Genomic DNA, 27241 nt, shown 5'->3' with positions numbered 1-27241 from the left:
AGATTGTCAACGTGATTCATGATGATGACTGCTTGTCTAGCTGGCTAGCTAAGATTTCGAAAGTATAATGTTGACAAGATCAGTCCAATCAAAGTTACGGTAGATATAACGTGATTTTATGTGATTTTATCTGTGGCCAATGACCTTGAGCCTTCTTGGATGGGCACTTCTAATGTAACTATGGCAGCACCCAAGGGGCTTGCATTTTCGAGCTCTCCCCATAGATTTTGCGGTGACATAGTGTCCCCAAGAGTGAAAGAACACTGAGCCAATCACGACGCGACTAGAGACCATTACCTACGCTCCGTATTTTCCACTTGCTGCCCCACCACCACAGAAAGCACTGAGCTAGGCTGAAACACCTGCATTTTGGAGCTGCCGTAGTCAAGAAAGCAAAAAAGAGACCATGTCTGAATTTGGCTTTATTAACACAATGATTTTTTATTTTTTACATTGTTTGCAAACTGATATGTGACACGTATTAATGCCAAAATAACAGGCAAAACAGGCAACAACAATAAAAAAGATATAGACTGTACCAGTCAAAAGTTTGGACACATCTACTCATTCAAGGGTTTTTCTTAATTTTTTCTATTTTCTACATTGTAGAATAGTAGTGAAGACATCAAAACTATGAAATAACACATATGGAATCATGTTGTAACCAAAAAAGTGTTAAACAAATCAAAATAGATTTTATATTTGAGATTCTTCAAAGTAGCCACCCTTTGCCTTGATGAAAGCTTTGCACACTCTTGGCATTCTCAACCAAACCCTTGAATGAGTAGGTGTGTCCAAGCTTTTGACTGGTACTGTATATCTATTTTTCTTTAGCTAAACAGGTGGGGCTCAAAACAAGTGGGGCTTTGGGGTTTTTAATTTGTCCCTGTAGGAGCCAATGGTAGGAGCACCCTTTGAAGCACCCTTTTGGGTTCCATGTTGAACCATTTCCACAGAGGTTTCTAAGAGGAACCCCAAATGGTTAGATTTGACCAGATCCACAGATGCTATTGATGTATCAGGGCTAATGGTGGGCTAATGCTAACTTCAGTGCTGATTCTAATGTAAAGTGTTAAGAGGTAATTAATAATCTGCTAGTCTCAATAAATCAGACTATTTAAATAGATAGATTTGACCAGAGCCACAGATTCTATCAACAAATAGAGAGGAGTGGGGTGCTACAAATGGAATCAGGGATCTCAAATTTTATTTTATTTTTACAGGGAATTGAACTGCTCACCTGCGAAATGATGGCCTCAAACATATTCGGCTAACTCAATTTTTCGTGCTTGCAAGTCGGGTTGTAAACATACGTCTGGGCGGAATGGAAAGGGCATCGTGGAAAATACTTTAGGGGGGTGGAAACTTTCTGTCCCCAGTGTTTACTTCCTGCGCCACCAGAATTTCAATCGATAAATGAGCTTCTATGATACCTCATAGAAATAGATGTTGTCATTCATGATTTTGTTTCCATAAACACTGGTGTTGGAGCCAAATTCCCATTTTCTTTATTTGTGCTATATTTGTTTTGCTCCATTTAGACAAATATTATGAAATATTGCCTATGATAATGTGATAATGAATTCACTATAAAAATAAGGAAGTAAGAACATATTCATTCAAGTATTATGCTTATGTTTGGAACTGGCAATATGGTGGCTCACCTAGGAACACATCCCTTTTTCCATGGGTACCGTTTCCCTATGGCAATATTGGCATGGAAAGGTATGGCGGCAAACAGTTTTTGACCGCATCCATAGTTTATACTTTTGTTACCTGATTGCTTTGTTTTTTGGACCTTAAGTAAAGTTCATAGCTGTTAGATAACAAACGGGCTTGTGTTGTAAATCTGTTTCGTTGAATGAATGATTGTTATGATTTTTGAACAAGAGCTTTGAATTCTTTATGGTTGAATGCTGAACTGGGAGTGCATCTTACTCGTCTTATACCATGGGCTGGAGGGTCTTACGCGTCTTATACCATGGGCTGGAGGGTCTTACGCGTCTTATACCATGGGCTGGAGGGTCTTACGCGTCTTATACCATGGGCTGGAGGGTCTTTCGCGTCTTATACCATGGGCTGGAGGGTCTTACGCGTCTTATACCATGGGCTGGAGGGTCTTTCGCGTCTTATACCATGGGCTGGAGGGTCTTTCGCGTCTTATACCATGGGCTGGAGGGTCTTTCGCGTCTTATACCATGGGCTGGAGGGTCTTTCGCGTCTTATACCATGGGCTGGAGGGTCTTTCGCGTCTTATACCATGGGCTGGAGGGTCTTTCGCGTCTTATACCATGGGCTGGAGGGTCTTACGCGTCTTATAACAGGGGGGCAATTTGTTTACTGGAGCCCTTACAACTGGATTGGTTTGAAACTGGCCAAATGTATTTTGGAGCACACTTCCCCAGAGTAGGCATAGCTAATGTCACCATAAATTCAAAGCAGCTGTCATTTCTCATGTTGGTTTAGCATTGTCTGTTAAGAATGAACACCCTGTGCCACATCAAATCAAATTTAAAATGATTACTTACAAGCTCTTAACCAACAATGCAGTGGGTCTTTAGGAATGTAGTGAAGCAAAAGTTGTCAAATATAAATAGTAAAGTAAAGATACTCTCAAAAAATACTTAAGTAGTACTTTACACCACAGATAAAGACTATTGAGCCACTGACATGCGATTCTTTCTGCGTTTGACAGCCATAAAAATCTGTTCCAGGATCCTGTTTTTGTTGTTCTTCAAGTTGTCCTTGGCCTTCTCCATGATGTGTTGGATCTCAGACGCATCGTAGTGCTGGTGGAACGTTGTGTACTTCTCCCTCTCCTTCTTAATCTCCTCCTCGTCTAGGAAGAGAACACAGAACCTTACAACACAACTTTGAACATATAGAACACAGACCTAGAACACAGAGGGCTCTGTTTACAGCTGGGTGGTTAAGGCGGCACTAGTGTCAAATGCACTGAGTTTGCAATTTCGTCATGTAAAAACGGACCCACTGGCATTTCCCAGCCCTAACGCCAGGTTCGGCCATTTACCCGTCTTATATCAGTTTGCTTGCGCTCAAAGTGATAATATTTGAGGTGTGTTCTTAAAAACATGATCCAAAGTGCTAATTTCAGGCATCTCTGATAGGGATATTTAAGACTAACCAAAAGCTGTTTTTTGGCGTGACACACACTTCCCATATGCGCATGGAACAAGAGCAATCGCAAAGTAGTCAAGACTGTCAATAAAGGGTTTGGCTCTTGAGACAGCTTGGAAATAAATCGTAATCCCCAAAACGTTATTAAAATAGGAATTTCCAGAGGAGTAAAACAGTGAGCTGGCATTCCCTTATGTATGCATTGTAGGCAGGCCCATATTCTTTTAGCCATGAGGTCCCGTTTGGACGTGCGTAAAAACCTACGTGTCCATTCCCATCATGAAACGAGAGATGAGAACTTCGGTGAACACTCGTGAACCTCATATTTAGAAGTTATCTGTAACCTGTAACAACTGCATGTTTTCCGTTTCATATGTTCAAAACCCAAGCCCTCCCCTAGGCCTACTATAACGAAGGCTGGTTCAACAGCAATGAGTGTCTTTTTTTTTATCCTGCCGATTACATTTTAAAAATGGTTGTAATGAAATTAAACGAAAAACAAAATCTTATTAGAATGATTCACCTTCCTGGTTTTACGGTTACAACGTATGTGGCGCACTTGCAATACAACTGCGATCTGATCTGTAAGATGATTCCGATTTATGTTCATAATAAATAGTCATATTTGGGAGCAGTATAACGGTGAGTGGACATTCTCCATTTCTCTTTATATTGGATCTTTGTCCAGCTACTGTGAAAAGTTTGGATGTGCGTAAAACCCTCCATAGTCTGCGTTGTTTTAATAGTATATACCCACAGGGAGAAATTATGGTACCCTATTTAAAACAAGTTGTTTTGTTTAGAATTATTCGTTCTCTTTTTAGGCCTTATCAATAATGAATTTAATTTTGCTTATTGACAATGTTTGGCATGTCCATGCTCAGCCATAATGCAATTTACAGTAGGCCTAGCCCCTATATCAGTGTGAATGCTATTGAAGCCATGCAATTACTTTGAACAATGTGGACTGCAAATGGGTTCAAGTTAATGTATTGAGCAAAGATATGTCTACTTTTGTTATTTCGTTTTTGTAAGCCATTTAACATACTATAACGGACTAATATTGGAATTGGAGTTGACTCCAGGGCAATACATAAAATACCTTAAATACACAATTTGAAGCAACCACATATTTCGCGGTGGGGCAAGTTTTGATTGGCCAGTGAGAGGCCACGCCTCGTCAATTATCAGCACACTGATGGCGTTGGCGCAAAAGGACTTGGTTTTGATGAATAAACAATAAACAAGTTATTAATCAAAACCCAGTCCTTTTGCGCCAACGCTGATAATTTTTGGTTGTGAAAATAGCAAAAATAAATCTAAAACACCCCCGAGCCTAAAGCGCACACACACAGCGACAAATCAGTACCATGGACAGCCACATGATATTTAGCAACATTGGACTACATTGTTTTTGTTATCTTTAAGTTTGTTTTCAGTGTATTAAACTAAGCATATATAGCCTTGATGATGATTCAATATTTAAGTTGAAATGGTGCTGGAATAGCGGAGGCAGTGCTCCTGTTGTCTTTGTGTTGACTTGTAAAAATCAGTAGTTGTTTAGTAAACTGTCGAAAACAACTTGTTTGACCATGCTGCAGGTGATAACTGTTTGTTACATGCAATATTGGCTTTGTGGACAGTTTTGTGACTAAACAAAGTATGTGTAGTTGAATTTATTCCGCCACTGTGTGACTGTTATCCTTGCAAAATACATTTACACATACATGTTATTCAATCATTGCACACACACTGCTCGCGCACGTCAACGAGCGTCTGAGTAGCCAGGCGCTAAAATAGAACTTGGTTCTATTTGTGATGATCGATGCGCTGCAAGTCCCGCCTCTCCCATCTCCTCATGGGAGAGGCAGGACTTGCGGCGTGTTGAGTGTCACACATATAACCATGTTCTATTTTAGCGCCTGGCTACGCAGAGGCTCGTTGACATGCGCGAGCAGTGTGGGTGCAATGATTGAATAACATGTATGTACTTTAGCTGGATGAAATTCCCACACGGTTGCTGAGGTGAATGATTACATTGAAGCCTTAGCAGGGAGGAAACCATCTGTAGCTCATTGTTTGGTTCATTTATGAGCTGAATGGAATTGTTGCATTTCCATTGTCATTTTTCGTTGCGCTTGCATTCAGTAGCATCAATTAATCACATGATTTATGAATAGTATTGATGTCCGACGGGAGAACCAAGGACATAGGTGGTAATGTTGAGATATTCTCTCTAGAGTTTACAGAACAACTGGTTCTGAGAGATTAGGATCAGGACCAGCAGTTGTAACAGTAAGTAACTGTAAAAAATGGAGGACTGCAGTGTATTCTTTATTATGAGTGTAGGCTGCATAATAATCATATGAAAGTGTGTCTATCAATGTTATGTATGTCATTTTAAGTAGTTCTGTCCTTCGGCTGTAATTGTCTTTTAATGTTATGTATGCCATATTTTATGTTTTGTGTGGACCCCAGGAAGAGTAGCTACAGCTTTGGCTGTAGCAAATGGGGTTCCTGATAAAAATACGAACGCCATCATAAAAAAGCAGACAATTGGTGCAGATAAAAAAGAAAAAGACAGAAAATAAAAGCTCTAAATCAGAATAGGGCGTAGTCAGAGAGACAAGGATAAAAGTAAGACATAGATAGTCATCATAGGAGTCAGTGTCTTCCACAGACCTTGGCAGTTCTGCAGGTTGAACAGGGGCATGTGCATGATGGTGGGCACTTCAGGGCTTTTCCCCTCGAAAACATAGCAGTCCTCAGGATGGTCTTTCTCCTCCCACACACTCTGCTTCACTGGGGGAAAGGGGACCTCCAGCAGAAGCGCGTACGTTTTGGCACTACGCACCGTCTGTGAGGAGCAGGATCAGTAGTATGGTTATTTCAATGTCCTTCTCCAAACCAGCCCCTAGTCCCTACTTCCTAGTCACTACTCCCTACTTCCTAGTCACTATTACCTAGCCCCTACTCCCTAGGCCCTACTTCCTAGTCCCTACTTTCTAGGCCAGGGGTGTCACTCATTCCACGGAGGGCCGAGTGGCTGCTGGTTTTAGTTTTTTCCTTTCAATTAAGACCTACACAACCGGGTGAGGGGAGTTCCTTACTAATTAGCGACCTTCATGCATCAATCAAGTACAAGGGTGGAGCGAAAACCCGCAGACACTCAGCCCTCTGTGGAATGAGTTTGACACGTGCCCTAGGCCCTACTCCCTAGAGAGAGGGGAGAGAGAGAGACAGAGGTTCACTACTACCTAGGCACTTCATGTTCTTCTGAAAGGCTTGAATAGGAATAAGCATTGTGTGTGTGTGTGTGTGTGTGTGTGTGTTTGCCTGAAAGGGGTCTCCCGCACTGAAGTCCAAGGAGATGATGAGGTCGACTTTCCTCGATGTGCGCAGGATGGGGGGATAGGGAGAGTTGATCTTTAACCCAGCGTCTACCAGGTGAATCTTCTCTTTGGACGCTATGCGGCTCGGAACGTTAGTAGCTGGGGAGGTAGAGAAAAGGGGGGGGGGGGGGGGGAATTATGAATTATGTACAGACTCAGTGAGCATAGCCTTGAGATTGAGAAAGGCCGCAGTAGGCAGACCTGGCTCTCAAGAGAAGACAGGCTATGTGCACACTGCCCACAAAATGAGGTGGAAACTGAGCTGCACTTCCTAACCTCCTGCCAAATGTATGACCATATTGTACTTTAGCTATTGGCACATAATATGACATTTGAAATGTCTTTATTATTTTGGAACTTTTGTGAGTGTAATGTTTACTATTCATTTTTATTGTTTATTATCTACTTCACTTGCTTTGGCAATGTTAACATAGGTTTCCCATGCCAATAAAGCCCTTAAATTGAAATTGAATTGAGAGGGGTAGAGGGAGAGGGGTAGAGAGAGCAAGAGACAGAGGGTAGAGAGAGAGAGGGGGTAGAGAGAGGGGGGGGGGGGGGGGGTAGACGAGGGGGTGGAGAGAGAGAGAGGTTGTACAGAGAGAGAGAGCGAGTGGGGGTACAGAGAGGTAGAGAGAGGTAGGTAGAGCGAGAGCGAGAGAGAGAGGGGTAGAGAGAGAGCATAGAGAGGGAGAGCGAGAGAGGGGGAGGGTGGGGTATAGAGAGAGGGGGGGTACAGAGAGAGGGGTACAGAGAGAGGGGTAGAGAGAGGGGGGTAGAGAGAGAGAGAGTGAGAGAGAGTAGAGAGAGGGGGGGAGAGAGAGGGGAAGAGAGAGGGGGAGAGAGAGGGGAAGAGAGGGGGGAGAGAGAGAGGAAGAGAGAGAGGGGAAGAGAGAGAGTGAGAGAGAGAGAGAGAGAGAGAGTAGAGAGAGAGAGTAGAGAGGGTGGTTGAGAGAGAACCAACCAAGAAAGTTGCTATTTTGGAGGGAAACATAAGATCCTGGCTATGACTGATACTAGTTATGCTATCATGTTAGGAAGAAGTCTGATGTTACTGTACCTTGGATCTTGAAGAGGAAGTTGGACACGGTTCCCCATTCCCATTTTATGACCAGAGGGAAAATGGTATGTACAATCCACAACTCTGGGGGAGACACACACACCAATTGTCAAATAATTCCTAACTGGTCCAAAAAATATCTCAGTGATGGAGAGAGTATGCAGTCTGTTCTGTATCCTTCCTTTACCGGAATACATACATACACACACACACACACACACGAACAAACAAACACACACTTTCCGTTGCAATCATAGTGGATAGAAAGGTAATGAAAAGAACAGTACTATCGGGGACCCCGGGGTTTCTTATTCTCTCGCTGGATGACATGGCTGGCTTGGCTGTCATTTCCATCGTTTTCTCCATCCCTTTAGCTGCAGAGGATAAGACAAAAAGGATCAGCTCAGGATCTGCCATGTAACACACGGTTCGAAAAAGCATGTGATAAAAATAAAGCTTTGGACGTCATTGATGTCGTACTTTTGATAAAGTAATACACGCACCGGCAGACTGCTTCAAAGTTAGCTGCTTAGCTACTTCGATACATGCCTCAGAGCTCCAGTATCAAACGTAACATCACTAGTTAAGGTTAAGGCATTAACTTTGAGTGGTTAGGGTTAAGGTTAGGCATTAACGTTGAGTGGTAAGGGTTAAGGTTAGGCATTAGCTTTGAGTGGTAAGGGTTAAGGTTAGGCATTAACGTTGAGTGGTAAGGGTTAAGGTTAGGCATTAACTTTGAGTGGTTAGGGTTAAGGTTAGGCATTAACTTTGAGTGGTAAGGGTTAAGGTTAGGCATTAGCTTTGAGTGGTTAGTGTTAAGGTTAGACATTAACTTTGAGTGGTTAGGGTTAAGGTTAGGCATTAACTTTGAGTGGTAAGGGTTAAGGTTAGGCATTAGCTTTGAGTGGTTAAGGTTAGACATTAACTTTGAGTGGTTAAGGTTAGGCATTCACTTTGAGTGACTGGGATAAGGGTAAGTTATCAGTGGAAGGTACTATCAAAAATGTGCATTAGCAACAAGAATTAGAAAATGTAAACACTTAAAGAACTTTTGTCAAAATTTACCCGAAGCTGATTTGAACTCCTGACGTTCAGGTTGCAAGTCATTGTTGTACGCCCGCTCACCAACCCCAATCTAACACCTTACAAGCCAATTTTCCATTTGTATCTCTCTGCCGGTTGCTATTGTCTGATACGTGTGCACACACACTTAGCCAGTAACCACTATTGCGGACAGCAGGAGCACGTATCCTATAAGTGACTGGGTGGCTGGACATGATGGCACGACTGGCATCGCTGGCACGACTCCAACACCATCATTAAGTTTGCCGACGACACAACAGTGGTAGGCCTGATCACCGACAACGATGAGACAGCCTATAGGGAGGAGGTCAGAGATCTGGCCGTGTGGTGCCAGGACAACAACCTCTCCCTCAACGTGACCAAGACAAAGGAGATGATTGTGGACTACAGGAAAAAAAAGAGGACTGAGCACGCCCCCATTCTCATCGACGGGGCTGTAGTGGAACAGGTTGAGAGCTTCAAGTTCCTTGGTGTCCACATCACCAACGAACTATCATGGTCCAAACACACCAAGACAGTCGTGAAGAGGGCACGACAAAGCCTATTCCCCCTCAGGAGACTAAAAAGATTTGGCATGGGTCCTCAGATCCTCAAAAAATTCTACAGCTGCACCATCGAGAGCATCCTGACTGGTTGCATCACCGCCTGGTATGGCAACTGCTTGGCCTCTGACCGCAAGGCACTACAGAGGGTAGTGCGTACGGCCCAGTACATCACTGGGGCAAAGCTCCCTGCCATCCAGGACCTCTATACCAGGCGGTGTCAGAGGAAGGCCCTCAAAATTGTCAAAGACTCCAGCCACCCTAGTCATAGACTGTTCTCTCTGCTACCGCACGGCAAGCGGTACCGGAGTGCCAAGTCTAGGTCCAAAAGACTTCTCAACAGCTTCTACCCACAAGCCATAAGACTCCTGAACAGCTAATCATGGCTACCCGGACTATTTGCACTGCCCCCCCACCCCATCCTTTTTACGCTGCTGCTACTCTGTTAAGTATTTATGCATAGTCACTTTAACTCTACCCACATGTACATATTACCTCAACTACCTCAACTAGCCGGTGCCCCCGCACATTGACTATGCAACGGTACCCCCCTGTATATATAGCCTCCCTACTGTCACTTTATTTTACTGTATATATAGCCTCCCTACTGTCACTTTATTTTACTTCTGCTCTTTTTTTCTCAACACTTTTTTGTTGTTGTTTTATTCTTACTTTTTTTGTTTAAAATAAATGCACTGTTGGTTAAGGGCTGTAAGTAAGCATTTCACTGTAATGTCTGCACCTGTTGTATTCGGCGCATGTGACCAATAAAATTTGATTTGATTTGATTTGATTTGATTTGATGCTGGTGGTGGGCAAAATTGGAGGATGGGTTCATTGTAATGGATGGAACGGAATAAGAAATCGTACCAAACACGTGTTTGATACCGTTCCTCATGCCATTCCCAAGCATTACAAAAAGCCGTCCTCTGATTTCTCCCTCCACCAGCCTCCCCTAAGCTTACACTAAGACAATATTACCACATAACCATACTGCATTTTACATCCAGATGCCCAAACCTACTATAAAAAAAACTAAGTTCCAAGGTATCAGCTCAGTGAACTAACACGGTCTTGAGTCATAAAGCTAAAGTCACTTAAGAAAAGTGGCACTGTGGAAGCTAGTGTTACCTTTGCAGGTGCAGAGGGTAATGCCTCTAAGAAAAAAAAGTGCTACATAGTCCTACCTACCTATAAAGGGTTCTTTGACTGTCACTGTGGGAGAACACTTTGAATATCCCTTTTGGGTTTCATGTAGAATAATTTCCATGACACCCTTTTAGGTTCCATGTAGAACCTTTTCCACAGAAGGTTATAAATGGAACCTAATGGGGTTCGACAGTACATGGAACCCATAAAGGTTCTTCAAAGGGTTCTCCCACATGGACAGCCAAATAATCCTTGTTGAACCCTTTTTTTCTCAGAATGTAGGCTTTAGTTCAATGGGCTAACATGGTGTTGGAGCAATATGATGCCAGTGTTACCATTGCAGGTGCAGCTTTGGTCCTCCCAGTCTTTTGTCCAGCTGTCTGAGGTGAGGATGAGCTCCAGACTGACTTTCTCTATGAACTTCTTTCTCTCCATCAGGCTGGTTCTCTGCCACCTCTCAGCGTCCATGTTCCACAGCATCTCGCCCTTACTGCTCACATGACCTAGAGTCATTATACACATTATCACACAGGTCATGATAATGGTGTCTTTTTGATTGTGTGTGTGTGTGTATGTGTGTATGTATCTCACCTTTCAGTAGCTGTTCCAGTGTGGCGATGACTTCCCATGTCTTCAGTGCATCTGGGTCCTCAGCGTACTCTATCAGCTCAGACACACACCTCACCACTCGGGAGGGCAGACAGTTACACACCTTCACCTTCCCTTTACTCACAAACTCCAACCTCATGCTGTCCTCCCCTGCAGAACAAAACAGGTTGGTCAAGTGTAGCGGAGGTGATTTGGAAACACGCCCTCCTCTCATGATGAGGTAGCCCTGCCTGAGACATGTAAATCTCAAGTGTCGTCCTCGGACCTTGAGGATGTCCTCTTGGCCTACTGCATTCCAGCCATTACAATGAGCCCAACCTCCTATAGCTCCTCCCACCAGCCTCCTCTGGTCCATTTATCTCCCCACACCGGCTGGAATGCGGTTTTAACCAATCAGCATTCAGGATTAGACCCACCCGTTGTATAATGTCTAGTATTGTCCTGTAGTTTGTCTACTATTGTCCTGTAGTTTATTGTCTATTATATAACGGGTGGGTCTAATCCTGAATGCTGATTGGTTAAAACCGCATTCCAGCCGGTGTCTATTCCACAAGTTACCACCGGCTAAATCTATTACTTTAAAATACCTATTTACTCTGTTCCATCTGACTGCGCAGTCCACTGTCTCATCAGCCCAGCATGGCACTTTATAAACTTGATCTCTAATATAAAGTATCTAGACATAATCTCACATTTCTTTTAGACTAACATTTAGTTTTCAACAGATGTCTATCTCGCCGACATTTGCAACATTGTTTCAATTTTGAAATTCGATCACCAGCTGTCCCATAGTAATGAACGTGTCGGGAGTCGGGACGAGACAGACAGGCAGGCAGCGTTTCTCAGCCAGTCGAAATCATGAATCAGCTGGCATCATTTTTATGGATACATACAAAGAAATGTCAATTGAAAACAGGTAAAACAAAACAAAGCTAGTTTGCAGTCTTTCCAGATTTAGTTTGAAGTGATTGTGTTTGCAGTGTTGTTGGCTAGCTCCTCTGAACAACAGTGGCCTTGACAAGTGAGCACATTCTCTATGCCAGGCGAAATCGCACCTCATTAGCTCATTGTTAGGGATGTATCCAATTAAATGTGTGGGGCTCTATTTTCTTATAACTAGATGTGATGCCTAGCTTAGAAATAATACATTAATGATTAAACATAATAGGTTTGTGCTGTACTGATATAGACTGTTTAACATAACAAGCTGTGATTCATGTGAGGAACTGTTAGTGGGTAGGCCGAGACAGACTTGTGTCTCACAGACACAAACACTGCCTCTTTGTTAGAACGCTCAAGGACATGTGTTCTGCTACAAAGATGTCTGAGGTTGCTGACTCTCTGGACAAGTTGCAAAACAACTAAACACCTGGCAACAGTGAAGCGCCAAGGGTCTGGGACCAGCCTGTGCGCCAACGATAGGCTGAGTAAGTCTAAACCACGCTCAGTCTCTACTCTGATAGGCCAGCAGGGAGCAGGAACTATCTCTGTCAGAGTATTTAAAGAAGAACTTATAACAATGGACCAGTTCTCTGTCTGCCCTGCGTGGTATTTCAGTGGACCCGTATATACGAACATCATATTTACCATTGAAGTGTTTTGCATTAATTAAAATACTAGTCTATTTTAGAAGACGTGTATTGACCTCTTTTGTTCCCAATACCAGATTTGAATTGACGCAACTTAACAAATGTCACTAGAAAACAGCTTAAACAAATGCAAATGCAGCTATATTGCTGTTATTCTGGCTGCACTTTTTGACATGACTGTAAATTAGCCGTAGTTGGCTAGCTAGCAAGCAAGGAAAAATAACGATTTAGAATGAACAAAAAGACTGAACGTTATTTTTCCTAGCAACCGAAACGATACAACGAATGACCAGCCGGCTTGGGTAGCAACCCTAGATTTGTGTTGGGACTATATCTTGTGGAAGGATGAAATAGTATGAATACATCCATCAAAAGAACGTTTTAAATGAAAATATGTCAATCATTATTTGAATATGTTGGTAACCCATTGTATAAAAGTGATAATGCCCACGAAGCCGGTGTTTGGAGGATATATTGGCACAGTTTGCCAAGCCTCAACTTTGTCTCAAGCCTAACAACACCCATGCCAATATATTGTCCTGTAGTTTATGGTCTAGTATTGTCCTGTAGTTTATGGTCTAGTACATTTACATTTTAGTCATTTAGCAGACGCTCTTATCCAGAGCAACTTACAGTTAGTGAATGCATACATGTTTTTCTTTACACTGGCCCCCCGTGGTAAACGAACCCACATCCCTGACGGCCAAACCCTCTCCTACCTTGGACGACGCTGGACCAATTGTGCACCGCCCATGGGTCTCCCGGTCACAGTCAGCTGCGACAGAGCCTGGACTCGAACCAGGATCTCTAGTGGCACAGTTAGCGCTGCGATGCAGTGCCTTAGACCACTGCGCCACTCGGGACACAGTAGAGTAGTGTCCTGTAGTTTATTGTCTAGTATTGTCCAGTAGTTTACTGTCTAGTATTGTCCTGTAGTTTATTGTCTAGTATTGTCCTGTAGTTTATGGTCTAGGATTGTCCTGTAGTTTATTGTCTAGTATTGTCCTGTAGTTTATTGTCTAGTATTGTCCTGTAGTTTATGGTCTAGTATTGTCCTGTAGTTTATTGTCTAGTATTGTCCTGTAGTTTATTATCTAGTATTGTCCTGTTGTTTATTGTCTACTATTGTCCTGTAGTTTATTGTCTAGTATTGTCCTGTAGTTTATTGTCTAGTATTGTCCTGTAGTTTATGATCTAGTATTGTCCTGTAGTTTACTGTCTAGAATTGTCCTGTAGTTCATTGTTGAACGTTTTCTGTTTCTTTTTGATTGAAGGTGATTCTCTTCCTTGTTGTTGTTGTTTCTTTGTGTTTCTGTACTGGGTCTGTTCCTGGGTTGTATTGTACATACAGGCACTAGGTTCATTTTCTTTATTTCTTATTGACTAATCTTTTGTATTTTGTCTCTATCGTTTTCTTTGATGGATGTTTTATCATCTGGATGGGTGGGGGTAAAGGAAGGGGTGAAAGACCACCTTATTGCAAGAAGTTAACTCTTACCTGAGTTTGAAACGTTCTTGCCACCTAAAGATATGGTAAAGGAGAAAGAAAGAAACATTATTTATCACAAATGAACGCAAAGGGAACGTTGTGTCAATGATCCTAAATACAACTTACAATCCTATACACTAGCCTTACAGGCTAACTAGCATGCTGCACTGTAGCTTACCTCCTAATAAGCCCCAGATCTTTTTTACTACCTCAGCATTGTTCATCTGCCCGTCTGCAATGGCACTCCCACAGATACCTGCCCAACAACAACAAACAAACAACAATAAATAACCATCTATGAGAGTTGTAAAACACCTGATGATATCAACAATGGGGACACATTTCTGTGTGTGTGCGTTTGTGTGTGGGTATGTTTGTGTGCGTGTGTGTGTTTGTGTGCATGTGCTTCTGTGTGTGTGTGTGTGTGTGTGTGTGTGTGCAATCCCCACCTTGCAGCAGAACCATGTCCATTTCCTTCCTCTTCTCTCTCAGAGTCCCGCCTTCAAACTGGCTCCCGAGACAGGAAGTGGGGACGAAAGCGCCCAATCCGGAGAAGCCGCTCTCGTGGGGGGTCATCTCAAACCATACCCCTGGAGAAAACAGTGAAATTACAGAAATGTACACTCATTGGCTTTGTCTGAAATGACACCCTATTCCTTATAAAGTGCACTACTTCTAAGCAGAGCCCGACTGGGACTCAGACTAATGCTTGGCTTGCTTTTTGGGCGTCTACAGATGAGTGTTAGTTCATATTGTTCATATTGTATTAATTGTTTATATTATTTGTATTGTTCTTGCACTTTGAGACAATTGTCTTTCTAAAAAGTGCAATGCAATTACATTTGATTGATACATTGATGCTGCGTTCATGTCATGGGCCTCTCACTCCACCGGGTTACCACCTTAATTTTCTTCCACTCTGCTCACCACTCTCTCTACTCAGCCTAACTAGCTCCACCTGTCCCTGCTCTGCTCTGCTCTAATTACTCTGCCAGCTGCGCTGCATTACCCACTACCTCTCCCAGTATTTAAGGCCCTGTCTTTCAGCTCTCCGGTGTCAGATCGTCTGCAAAGCTCACACCCGGAACCTGTTTGCTCGCGCTTCTGGCTCACCCTGGTTTTGTGACCCCGGACCTGCCTGTTTTTTGGATACTCTTCTGCCTCAGGAGATCCAGACCTGCTTCTGCCATTACGACTCCTGACTACTCTTCAATCCCGGTAACTCTGACCAGCCTTCTGCCTTGCTACTACGTATTTTGGATTTCCCTTGAACTGTACTGCTGCCTGGTTTCATTCCGCCCTGTTGTGTCTGTGTCTCCCCCCCCCCAGGACTTCTGGACCACCCACCACCGGCTTCATAGGACGCATCGCTGCCACTGGGGGGGGCACAGACCCAGCGCATTGGACGGGATCCCTGTTACCCCTGGAGCCTTCATTCACTCCCTACTTCCCTTTTCCCTTAAGTTTAATAAACTTTCTGGTGTGACGCAATTGTGGTCCTCTGGTCGTCTGTCTGAATCGTGACAGTACGATCTGACCATTATGGACTCAGCGCACACTTTCCCCGACATGGAAACCGATGAGCATGAGCAGCAGTTCCAGCAGCAGCAACAACAACTCGCCATGATCATTCAACTCCTCACCAACCTTACCCCAGCCAGTCTGCCCACCAGCCCAGCCCCCGAGTTACCTGCCCCGGTCATTGCAGCCGCTGCTCCGGAACCCAAGATTGGAGACCCCGAGCGGTTCAACGGCGATTCAACCCAGGTCCGGCCATTCCTGACTAGCTGCCGACTTCAGTTCTCCTTGCAGCCAAGGACCTTCGCCACGGAGGGGGCTAAAGTTGGGTATGCCATCACTCACCTGACGGGCCGAGCTCGACTCTGGGGAACAGCAGAGTTCGAACGTCAAACCCCCGCATGTGCAACCTTCGACCTGTTTGCTGAGGAGATGCTGAAGGTGTTTGACCTGGATTCACCCACTGCAGAGGCGTCTCGTGAACTGTTCAGTATTCGACAAGGCAGACGTACAGTCGCAGACCATTCCATCGACTTCCGAACCCTGGCTAGACGAAGTTCTTGGAACACACCATCGTTGGTGGACGCGTTCTTCCATAGTTTGGCTGACTATATCAAGGACGAGTTGGTCTCCCATGAACTGCCTTCCACTCTTGATGAAGCCATCGCACTGACTGTCAGGATCGACAGAAGGATACAGACCCGTCGTCGTGAGAGGGGGCGCCAAGGTCCACCTACTACCGGCATTCGGAGAGATCCGACTGGGCTCCTGTCATCTACTGCCACTCACCCAGGTCAGCTTGATCAGTCTGAGCCTATGGAGATTGGGCGAGCCTCCCTCACTCCTGCAGAGCGCCAGCGCCGCTTCACCTCAAACCTCTGCCTCTATTGTGGAGGTGATGGACATCGTGTGGTAACCTGCCCTTTAAAGGGCCGAAGCTCACCGGGCGTAGGGGGAGTCCGGTTGAGTTCAATGACCATCCAGTCCTCCGACCGCAAACCCCTGCTGCAAGTTCACCTCCGCCTCTCTGACTCAACTCACACCCTGGCTGCTCTGGTGGATTCTGGCGCCGAAGCCAACATAATGGACATCAAGCTGGCACGCCAACTGGGACTGGAGAACCTCCGTTTGACACCTCCTATTCCTGCCCGGGCACTGGACGGACACTTACTCGGATCGGTCACTCATGTCACGGCCCCGGTCTCGATGGGTCTGTCCGGAAACCATCAAGAAACTATCCAGTTTCACCTGCTCCCCTCTCCAGGCCAACCCCTCATCCTGGGTTACCCATGGCTCCGCCGGCACAACCCTCAGCTCGACTGGGTGACCGGGGTGATCAGGGAGTGGGGAGAGGACTGCCACCGAACCTGCCTGCTTGCTGCCGCACTACCCCCTCGGCCAGTACCTACTAACTCCGCTCCTGACCTCTCCAATGTCCCAGAATGCTACCATGGTCTCAGAGAGGTGTTTAACAAAGCAAGAGCCACATCTCTGCCCCCTCACCGACCGTACGACTGTGCCATCGACCTCCTCCCTGGAACAGCTCCTCCAAGGGGTCGTCTTTATTCGTTGTCTGCTCCTGAAAGAAAGTCCATGGAGGACTACATCAATGGCTCTCTGTCCGCAGGATTAATCCGTTCATCTTCATCTCCTGCTGGTGCTGGCTTCTTCTTTGTGGGGAAGAAGGACGGATCTCTTCGCCCCTGCATCGACTACAGGGGACTCAACGACATCACAGTGAAAAACCGTTACCCTCTGCCTCTGCTCACCTCTGCTTTTGAGTTGCTCCAGGGAGCCACTGTGTTTACCAAGTTGGATCTCAGAAACGCTTACCACCTAGTGCGGATCCGGGAGGGAGATGAATGGAAAACCGCATTCAATACACCAACAGGCCACTACGAGTATCTGGTTATGCCTTTTGGCCTCACCAATGCTCCTGCTGTGTTCCAGGCTCTAGTGAATGATGTACTGCGGGACATGTTAAACAAGTTTGTCTTCGTTTACCTGGATGACATCTTAATTTACTCCAGAAACCTGTCTGAACACACCCGCCATGTCCAGCAAGTCCTTCATCGTCTTCTGGAGAATTCCCTCTACGCCAAGGCAGAGAAATGTGAGTTTCACGTCAAGACAGTGGCCTTCCTGGGGTACATAGTGGCAGAGGGAAGTATCCAAATGGATCCTGCCAAAGTATCAGCAGTCACTTCATGGCCAGTTCCGGAGAACAGAAAGAAGCTGCAACAGTTTCTGGGGTTTGCTAACTTCTATAGGAAGTTTATCCGGAACTACAGTACCGTTGCTGCCCCTCTCACTGCTCTAACCAGCACCAAGCAACCCTTCACCTGGACCCCAGCAGCCGACAAAGCCTTCAGTACCCTCAAGGTGAGGTTCACCTCCGCTCCCATCCTCCAGATGCCTGATGTGGACCGGCAATTCATTGTGGAGGTGGACGCCTCGGATGTGGGAGTTGGTGCTGTGATTTCTCAGTGGGCTGCGGAGGATAGGAAGCTCCATCCCTGTGCCTTTTTCTCACGTCGGTTGTCCCCCTCTGAGTGCAATTACGACATAGGGAACCGTGAGCTGCTGGCTGTGAAGCTTGCCTTGGAGGAGTGGCGTCACTGGCTGGAGGGGTCCACCATTCCATTTCTCGTTTGGACCGATCATAAGAACTTGGAGTACATCCGCACGGCCAAACGGTTGAACTCCAGGCAGTCCCGCTGGGCCCTGTTCTTCACCAGGTTTAATTTCACTCTGTCATACCGGCCTGGATCACGCAACACCAAGCCAGACGCCCTCTCCCGTCAATTCCAGAAGGATGACACCCCCTCCAAGGACCCTGTGTCGATTCTGCCAAGTCCCTGCATCGTTGCAGCTCTGACCTGGGCTGTTGAGGAACAGGTGCTGGAGGCTCTCCGTAACCAGCCAGGTCCCAGCACTTGCCCAGCTGACCGCCTTTTTGTCCCCGAAGACCTGAGGTCCCAGGTCATTCAGTGGGGACATGACTCCCGCCTAGCTTGTCACCCTGGCTCCACCCGCACTTACAACCTGCTCGCCCAGAGGTTCTGGTGGCCCTCTCTGAGGAAGGATGTACGGGAATTCGTCCAAGCCTGCCCCATCTGCAACCAACACAAGTCGTCCTGCCAGCCCCCAGCCGGATTGCTGCAGCCCCTGCCTGTGCCCAGACGTCCCTGGTCTCACATCGCCCTTGACTTTGTCACGGGGCTGCCCCCTTCAAGTGGCATGACCGTCATTCTCACCATCGTTGACCGTTTCAGCAAGATGGCACACTTCATTCCCCTCCCCAAGCTCCCAACCGCCAAGGAGACCGCCCAGGTGGTCCTGGAACACGTCTTCCGGATCCACGGACTGCCAAAGGATGTTGTTTCTGACCGTGGTCCACAATTCTCCTCCGCTTTTTGGAAGGAGTTCTGTCACCTGCTGGGAGCCACAGTCAGTCTGACTTCCGGATTCCATCCCCAATCCAATGGGCAGTCAGAGCGGGCTAATCAGGAGCTCGAGAAGGCACTGCGATGCATGACTTCACGCAACCCCCACTCCTGGTCGCAGCAATTGACATGGGTGGAGTACGCACACAATTCTCTGACCTGCTCTGCCATCGGTATGTCCCCTTTCCAATGTGTTTATGGATACCAGCCTCCTCTATTTGCCAGCCAGGAGGAGGAGGTTACTTGCCCATCTGCACTTGCTTTTGCCCGTCGATGTCGCCGCACCTGGTCACAAGCCCGAGCCACACTCCTCAGGTCCGTTGCCAGCTACACTACCGGGGCCAACCGTCGGAGAATTCCTGCTCCCACCTACCATGTTGGTCAAAGGGTGTGGTTGTCATCGAAGAACCTGCCACTCAGGGTGGAGTCGCAGAAGCTGGCACCTCGGTTCATTGGCCCATTCCCTATCATAAGAGTGATTAGCCCAACTGCTGTCCGGCTCCAACTGCCTAATTCCCTGAGGGTGCACCCCACTTTCCATGTGTCTAAGATTAAGCCCATCCATGAGAGTCCGCTGGTCCCTGCTGCGCCTGGTCCTCCTCCTCCACGGCTCGTCGATGGTGGTCTGGTTTACACCGTCCGCCGCCTGCTTCGGTCCAGACGGAGGGGTAGGGGTCTCCAGTACCTCATTGACTGGGAGGGCTATGGACCTGAGGAAAGGACCTGGGTGCCAGCTAGTCGGATTGTGGATAGGACTCTCATCACCGCTTTCCACCAACGGCATCCTGATCAACCTGCAATCCGTAGGGGCCGCCCCAGAGGGGTCCCTAACCGTCCGGCCCGCTCGGCTTCCTGTCCTGTGCCTGATCCTGTCTCGGGACCTGTCCCATCTCCCGACCACGGCCCTCCGGCTTCCTCCGAGGATGAGGACGTTCACTCGGACCGTTCGGAGGAGTTCTAGCCCTCCTCCGGCTCCCCTCCTCCCGCCCGGCGTGGTGTTGCTCTTGGGACTTCTGGGGCCGTCCCTTGGGGGGGGGGTTCTGTCATGGGCCTCTCACTCCACCGGGTTACCACCTTAATTTTCTTCCACTCTGCTCACCACTCTCTCTACTCAGCCTAACTAGCTCCACCTGTCCCTGCTCTGCTCTGCTCTAATTACTCTGCCAGCTGCGCTGCATTACCCACTACCTCTCCCAGTATTTAAGGCCCTGTCTTTCAGCTCTCCGGTGTCAGATCGTCTGCAAAGCTCACACCCGGAACCTGTTTGCTCGCGCTTCTGGCTCACCCTGGTTTTGTGACCCCGGACCTGCCTGTTTTTTGGATACTCTTCTGCCTCAGGAGATCCAGACCTGCTTCTGCCATTACGACTCCTGACTACTCTTCAATCCCGGTAACTCTGACCAGCCTTCTGCCTTGCTACTACGTATTTTGGATTTCCCTTGAACTGTACTGCTGCCTGGTTTCATTCCGCCCTGTTGTGTCTGTGTCTCCCCCCCCCCAGGACTTCTGGACCACCCACCACCGGCTTCATAGGACGCATCGCTGCCACTGGGGGGGGCACAGACCCAGCGCATTGGACGGGATCCCTGTTACCCCTGGAGCCTTCATTCACTCCCTACTTCCCTTTTCCCTTAAGTTTAATAAACTTTCTGGTGTGACGCAATTGTGGTCCTCTGGTCGTCTGTCTGAATCGTGACAGTTCACAGTGCACTCGAAACTAGGAAACTCAGAAAGTTCAGAATTTCAGAGTTTGCATGAACCCTGCATAACAGTCACCTTTAGTGTAACCCTGTCTGTGGCAGTCCAGTTCTATGGCACTGTAGATGGGGTATGGTTTGATGATTTTCCTGTGAGCATCTTCAGAAAGACAGCAAGTGTTCATCTGATACAGGAGAGAGAGAACAAGGGGGGAGAGACAGGGGGGAGACAGGGGGGAGATGGGTGGGGGGGAGACAGATGGGGGGAGATGGGGGAGAGACATGGGGGAGAGACATGGGGGGAGAGCTCAGTTGATAGAGCATGGCGTTTGCAACGCCAGGGTTGTGGGTTCGATTCCCATGGGGGGCCAGTATAAAAAAAATATGCATTCACTAACTGTAAGTCGCTCTGGATAAGAGCGTCTGCTAAATGACTAAAATGTAAATGTAAAAAATGGAGAGACGGGGGAGAAATAATCAGCCCAACAGAGGCAGATACACACACTGGCAGACTGACAAATAGACACAAACACACACACACTGGCAAACAGACAGATACACACAACCATACACTGACCTCTTTCATGAAATAGGAGGCAGTGAATGCGCCCCAGAAGTCAGTGAGGTTGAAGTCCTGGTTTTGTTCTTTCCTCAATTTCAGCCACTCCACAGCCTTGCTCAAGTCCACCGTAGGACCCTTCAGCTTCTTTATTATTTCATCACAACTCTTACTCAATGACTCAGCTGGATTGCTGTACAGGGATGACATGCACCTGTGTGTGTGTGTGTGTGTGTGTGTGTGTGTGAGAGGGAGAAGGAGAGAGCCAGATACCTAATTTGTTTCAGCACATTCAAAATGAACTTTCCTGCTAAGAATAATAGTAAATACGTGTGTGTGTACCAGGTGCTGCCCGACACCCCACACATGTAGAGGAGGCTGTCCAGCAGGTCGTCCTGTGCCAGCTGACACAACGATCCCAGCATGCCCACTGCTGCCCTCTCTCCACCACCTGACCCCAGCAACGCTATGTTAGGAACATCCTCCTGAGAGATGGGGAGAGAGAGAGAGAGAGAGAGAGAGACAGAGAGAGAGAGAGAGAGAGAGAGAGAGAGAGAGAGAGAGCGAGAGAGCGAGAGAGAGAGAGAGCGAGAGAGAGAGAGAGAGAGAGAGAGAGAGAGAGAGAGAGAGAGATCAAATCTGGAGAATTTCACGTCAGGAGTGGGGAAGGTGATCGATATGTAGTTGGCTGTGGAGAGAGGGGGGAGTTAGAGAAAGGGCACGTGTGTGAGAGAGAGTGATCGAAAGATAGAGAAGACAGGACTACCCACTAGTTTACAGTCGATATCTTGATCTTTCAGCCACTTCTTAATCAGAGTCTTCCTCATCGTCACGTATGTTCTCTCCTCATCATTGATGGAGTGAGACAGACGCACAGTCTGACAGAATGAACGAAAGAGACAGAAAAAAGTATGTGTACAGTCTATTATTCCATGATGATACAATTTGGTTTAATTGAGCCATAACATTTCTCAAGTAACATGGCATTTCAATAAAACGTTTTTTGAAGATAAATAAAACATAATTCTGACAGCTTATACTCTGTTTGTCAGTAAAGTATATGTTATTCCTTAATTCTGGATGCATATTCATAGCTATGTATTACAGTACAGTGTGGTATGTTGCCGACAACAGTCATCCTCATATTCTGATGAGTTTCTTACCTTACGAGTGTGTACACTATACAGTAACATTACCAGTCAAAGGTTTGGACACACCTACTCATTCGTTTTTTTCCCCTTTTTTCTTACAATTTTCTACGTTGTAGAATAATAGTGAAGACATCAAAGCTATGAAATAACACATATGGAATCATGTAGTAACCAAAAAAGTGTTAAACAAATCAAAATATATTTTTGATTTTAGATTCTTCAAAGTAGCCACCCTTTGGCTTGAAGACAGCTTTGCACACTCTTGGCATTCTCTCAACCAGCTTAACCTGGAATGCTTTTCCAACAGTCTTGAAGTATTTCCCACACATGCTAAGCACTTGTTAGCTGCTTTTCCTTCACTCTGTGGTCCAACTCATCCTAAACCATTTCAATTGGGTTGAAGTCAGGTGATTGTGGAGGCCAGTTCATCTGATGCAGCACTCCATCACTCTCCTTCTTGGTCAAAATGTCCTTACACAGCCTGGAGGTGTGTTGGGTCATTGTCCTGTTGAAAAACTAATTATTCTCCCTCTAAGCGCAAACCAGATGTGATGGTGTATTGCTGCAGAATGCTGTGGTAGCCATGCTGGTTAAGTGTGCCTTGAATTCTAATTACATCACACACAGTGTCACCAGCAAAGCACCCCCACACCATCACAACAAGCAAGTCTCTTCTTCTTCTTGGTGTCCTTTAGTAGTGTTTTCTTTGCAGCAATTCGATCATGAAGTTCTGAATCACGCAGTCTCCTCTGAACAGTTGATGTTGAGATGTGTCTGTTGCTTGAACTATGTGAACCATTTATTTGGGATGCAATCTGCAGTGCAGTTAACTCTAATGAACTTATCCTCTGCAGCAGAGGTAACTCTGGGTCTTCCTTTCCTGTGGTGGTCCTCATGAGAACCAGTTTCATCATAGAGCTTGATGGTTTTTGCAACTGCACTTGAAGAAACTTTCAAAGTTCTTGAAATGTTCCGTATTGACTGACCTTCATGTTTTAAAGTAAAGATGGACTGTTGGTTCTGTTTGCTTATTTGAGCTGTTCTTGCCATAATATGGACTTGGTCTTCTACCAAATAGGGCTATCTTCTGTATACCACCCCTACCTTGTCACAACACAACTGATTGGCTCAAATGCATTAAGAAGGAAAGAAATTCCACAAATTAACTTTTAACAATTGAAATTGAAATGCATTCCAGGTGACTACCTCATGAAGTTAGTTGAGAGAATCCCAAGAGTGTGCAAAGCTGTCATCAAGGCAAAGCTCCCGAGTGGCGCAGCGGTCTAAGGCACTGCATTTCAGTACTAGAGGCATTACTACAAACCCTGGTTCAATTCCAGGCTGTATCACAATCCAGCTGTGATTAGGAGCGTCGTCCGGGGTAGGACATCATTGTAAATAAGAGTTTGTTCTTAACTGACTTGCCTAGTAAAATAAAATAAAAAGGGTGGCTACTTTGAAGAATCTCAAATATAAACTATATTTTGATTTGTTTAACACTTTTTTGGTTACCCCATGTTTCCATATGTGCTATTTCATAGTTTTGATGTCTTCACTATTATTCTACAATGTAGAAAATAGTAGAAATAATGAAAAACCCTGGAATGAGTAGGTGTGTCCAAACTTTTGACTGGTACTGTACATAAACATAATGAAGTAAGTTTCCTTTCATTATGATACAATTTGGTGGACTTAGTATTGACAGCAACAGAAAAGGGCTTTATTCAATATATATTTGAGCGATATCCACTATGCAGTAGCATAGCATTTCAATAAGAAGGTATTTTATAATATTGTGTGGTTTCTTTCAGACAAATGTATTATCTGTATTGTGATGATGAGTTTCTTACCTTAAGAGTATCTTTTGGTTTCCACATTGCTCTCGCTGAATTCACTTAAAAATATCCTTTAAACACAAACCAATCCCTTTGTTTGTATCCATGTCATAGGGTCAGAAATCTCTTGATAAGATGTTATTCGTAGTAAAAAATAAATAAATAATAATAACAGTACTGTGATAGTCAATTACTCTAAATTATCACATTTGGGTCCACATCTATCAATGTGACTTCAAAACTAGAAGCCAAAGACTCTAGACTGATTTGAATAAAGGTCACCTGCATCATTCTATTACACAACAATCAATCACATTGATTTGTATAGCACTTTTTACAAAGACATATTGTTTCAAACGGCTTTACAACATGAGCAATATTATATATATAATCAATAAAATAATAAAACAACACACAAATGCTACATGCAGTGTTTAGACAGAGAAGTCTTACCAGAGATGTATAGTGTAGTACGGCAGACTAGTCCAGTCTTAATCTTCACCTCCAGTTGATCTCCTCTTGATATCCACACTCTAGTCCCATCCTCTGTCATCTTATATAGGCCCAGTTACACACACACACACACATACACACACACACACGCACTGGGAGTGACAGAAACTGGGAAAATACGCAGGAAACACTTCATTATTGCTCAGCAATAGATAATTAGTGACACATCCTAGGGGAACAGGTGTGGTAGGATTTTTTGGGCTTACATCCTTATACTGAACAATACCAGTAGGCCTACTCCTACTCACATTTACCGTTCGCTAGTACCAAAATGAAATGTCACTCAATCCTCAGTGTCACTCAGCATTCTTGATGTACCTTAGATGCTGCTATGTACAGTATTTGCCCTGACTGCTATGCAAATACTGTGTCTCTGTTTTTTGTGATGTTGTCATGCTACTTTGTGATTTGTGAATACCCTCAAAAACTGGGTCACCAACAACAATGTTAACATTGGAGCACATGCAAATAAGACTTGATTTACTTGAAAGTATAATTAATTTATTCCCAGTATGGGACATCCTATGTGTGCACGCACTTGTCAAACAATCACTTCAAAGGGCTCCTTTACTAGGTTACTCACGTTCACCCACTACCAACATACATGTATTTCCAGCCTCCAAACCGTGGTGAGTGGAAGAGACATACAGTACCAGTCAAAAGTTTGGACACACCTACTCATTCAAGGGTTTTTCTTTAATGTGATTATGTTCCACATTGTAGAATAATAGTGAAGACATCAAAACTATGAAATAACACACATGGAATCATGTAGTAACCAAAAAAGTGTTAAACAAATCAAAATGTATTTTATATTTGAGATCCTTCAAAGTACCCACCCTTTGCCTTGATGGCGGCTTTGCACACTCTTGGCATTCTCTCAACCAGCTTCATGAGGTAGTCACCTGGAATGCATTTCAATTAACAGGTGTGCTGTGTTAAAAGTTAATTTGTGGAATTTCTTTCCTTCTTAATGCGTTTGAGCCAATCAGTTGTGTTGTGACAAGGTAGGGGTGGTATACAGAAGATAACCCTATTTGGTAGAAGACCAAGTTCATATTATGGCAAGAACAGCTCAAATAAGCAAAGAGAAACGACAATCCATCATTGCATTAAGACATGAAGGTCAGTCAATACAGAAAATGTCAAGAACTTTTAAAGTTTCTTCAAGTGCAGTCACAAAAACCATGATGCAATGATGAAACTGGCTCTCATGAGTTCCGCCACAGGAAAGGAAGACCCAGCGTTACCTCTGCTGAAGAGGATAAGTTCATTACAGTTACCAGCCTCAGAAATTGCAGCCCAAATAAATGGTTCACAGAGTTCAAGTAACAGACCCATCTCAACATCAACTGTTCAGAGGAGACTACATGAATCAGGATTTCATGGTCGAATTGCTGCAAAGAAACCACTACTAAAGGACACCAATAATAAGAAGAGACTTGCTAGGGCCAAGAAACACGAGAAATGGACATTAGACCGGTGGAAATCTGTCCTTTGGTCTGATGAGTCCAAATTTGAGATTTTCGGTTCCAACCACCGTGTCTTTGTGAGACGCAGAGTAGGTGAACGGATGATCTCCGGATGATCTCATGTGTGGTTCCCACCGTGAAGCATGGAGGAGGAGGTGTGATGGTGTGGGGGTGCTTTGCTGGTGACACTGTCTGTGATTTATTTAGAATTCAAGGCACACTTAACCAGCATGGCTACCACAGCATTCTGCAGCGATACGCCATCCCTTCTGGTTTGTGCTTAGTGGGACTATCATTTGTTTTTCAACAGGACAATGACCCAACACACCTCCAGGCTGTTTTAGGGCTATTTGACCAAGAAGGAGAGTGATGGAGTGCTGCATCAGATGATCTGGCCTCCACAATCACTCAACCTCAACCCAATTGAGATGGTTTGGGATGAGTTGTACCTCAGAGTGAAGGAAAATCAGCCAACAAGTGCTCAGTATATGTGGGAACTCCTTCAAGACTGTTGGAAAAGCATTCCAGGTGAAGCTGGTTGAGAGAATACCAAGAGTGTGCAAAGCTGTCATCAAGGCTACTTTGAAGAATCTAAAATCTAAAATATATTTGATTTGTTTAACACTTTTTTGGTTACTACATGATTCCATATGAATTATTTCATAGTTTTGATGTCTTCACTATTATCCTACAATGTGGAAAATAGTAAATATAAAGAAAAACCCTTGAGTGAGTAGGTGTGTCCAAACTTTTGACTGGTACTGTATGTTATACAAAACACCAAAAAGTTAATTACATTTGGCGATTGTCATTAGGCCAGAATTTATGCATCCATTGCTGTCCGCGGTAATTATAATGGTTTAATAGCCTACAGTTTTCTTGACATTTTGTTTTCATTATTGTGATAGGCTCATGTGTACCAGAACGGCGTACCCCAACTATTAATTTTTTAATTACCGGACCGTACCCCTGGAAGTGCTATAATTTGACATTTCTGATTGT

At 45.1% G+C, this 27241-nt stretch overlaps 1 protein-coding gene across 6 annotated transcripts; it reads right to left on the bottom strand.

The window, feature by feature from the left end:
- Positions 1-402: 402 nt before the first annotated feature.
- LOC311112596 (cytosolic phospholipase A2 gamma-like) lies at positions 403-24816 on the bottom strand. Of its 6 annotated transcripts, XR_014610890.1 has the most exons (18): positions 24708-24788; positions 24270-24325; positions 22039-22146; positions 21611-21753; positions 21287-21482; positions 20789-20894; positions 14498-14638; positions 14227-14304; positions 14058-14081; positions 10953-11120; positions 10697-10864; positions 7875-7961; positions 7588-7671; positions 6475-6629; positions 5821-5995; positions 2229-2839; positions 1646-1986; positions 403-560 (listed from the first exon to the last, which is right to left on the bottom strand). XR_014610890.1 is itself a non-coding variant. In XM_084155741.1 (16 exons), the coding sequence occupies exons 2-16, from the start codon at positions 24294-24296 to the stop codon at positions 2655-2657; spliced, it is 1845 nt and encodes a 614-aa protein (XP_084011867.1). In that variant the 5' UTR covers positions 24297-24325; positions 24708-24816; the 3' UTR covers positions 403-2654. The 6 variants fall into 6 exon arrangements, 1 of the variants encoding a protein (XP_084011867.1); XR_014610888.1 differs by having other exon boundaries at positions 1646-2839; XR_014610889.1 differs by having other exon boundaries at positions 1799-2839.
- Between the last annotated feature and the right edge of the window lie 2425 nt (positions 24817-27241).

Source organism: Coregonus lavaretus (genome assembly GCF_964263955.1).
Source record: "Coregonus lavaretus genome assembly, chromosome: 39".
NCBI classification, from domain to species: domain Eukaryota; kingdom Metazoa; phylum Chordata; class Actinopteri; order Salmoniformes; family Salmonidae; genus Coregonus; species Coregonus lavaretus.
This window is presented reverse-complemented; position numbering and strand designations above follow the sequence as displayed.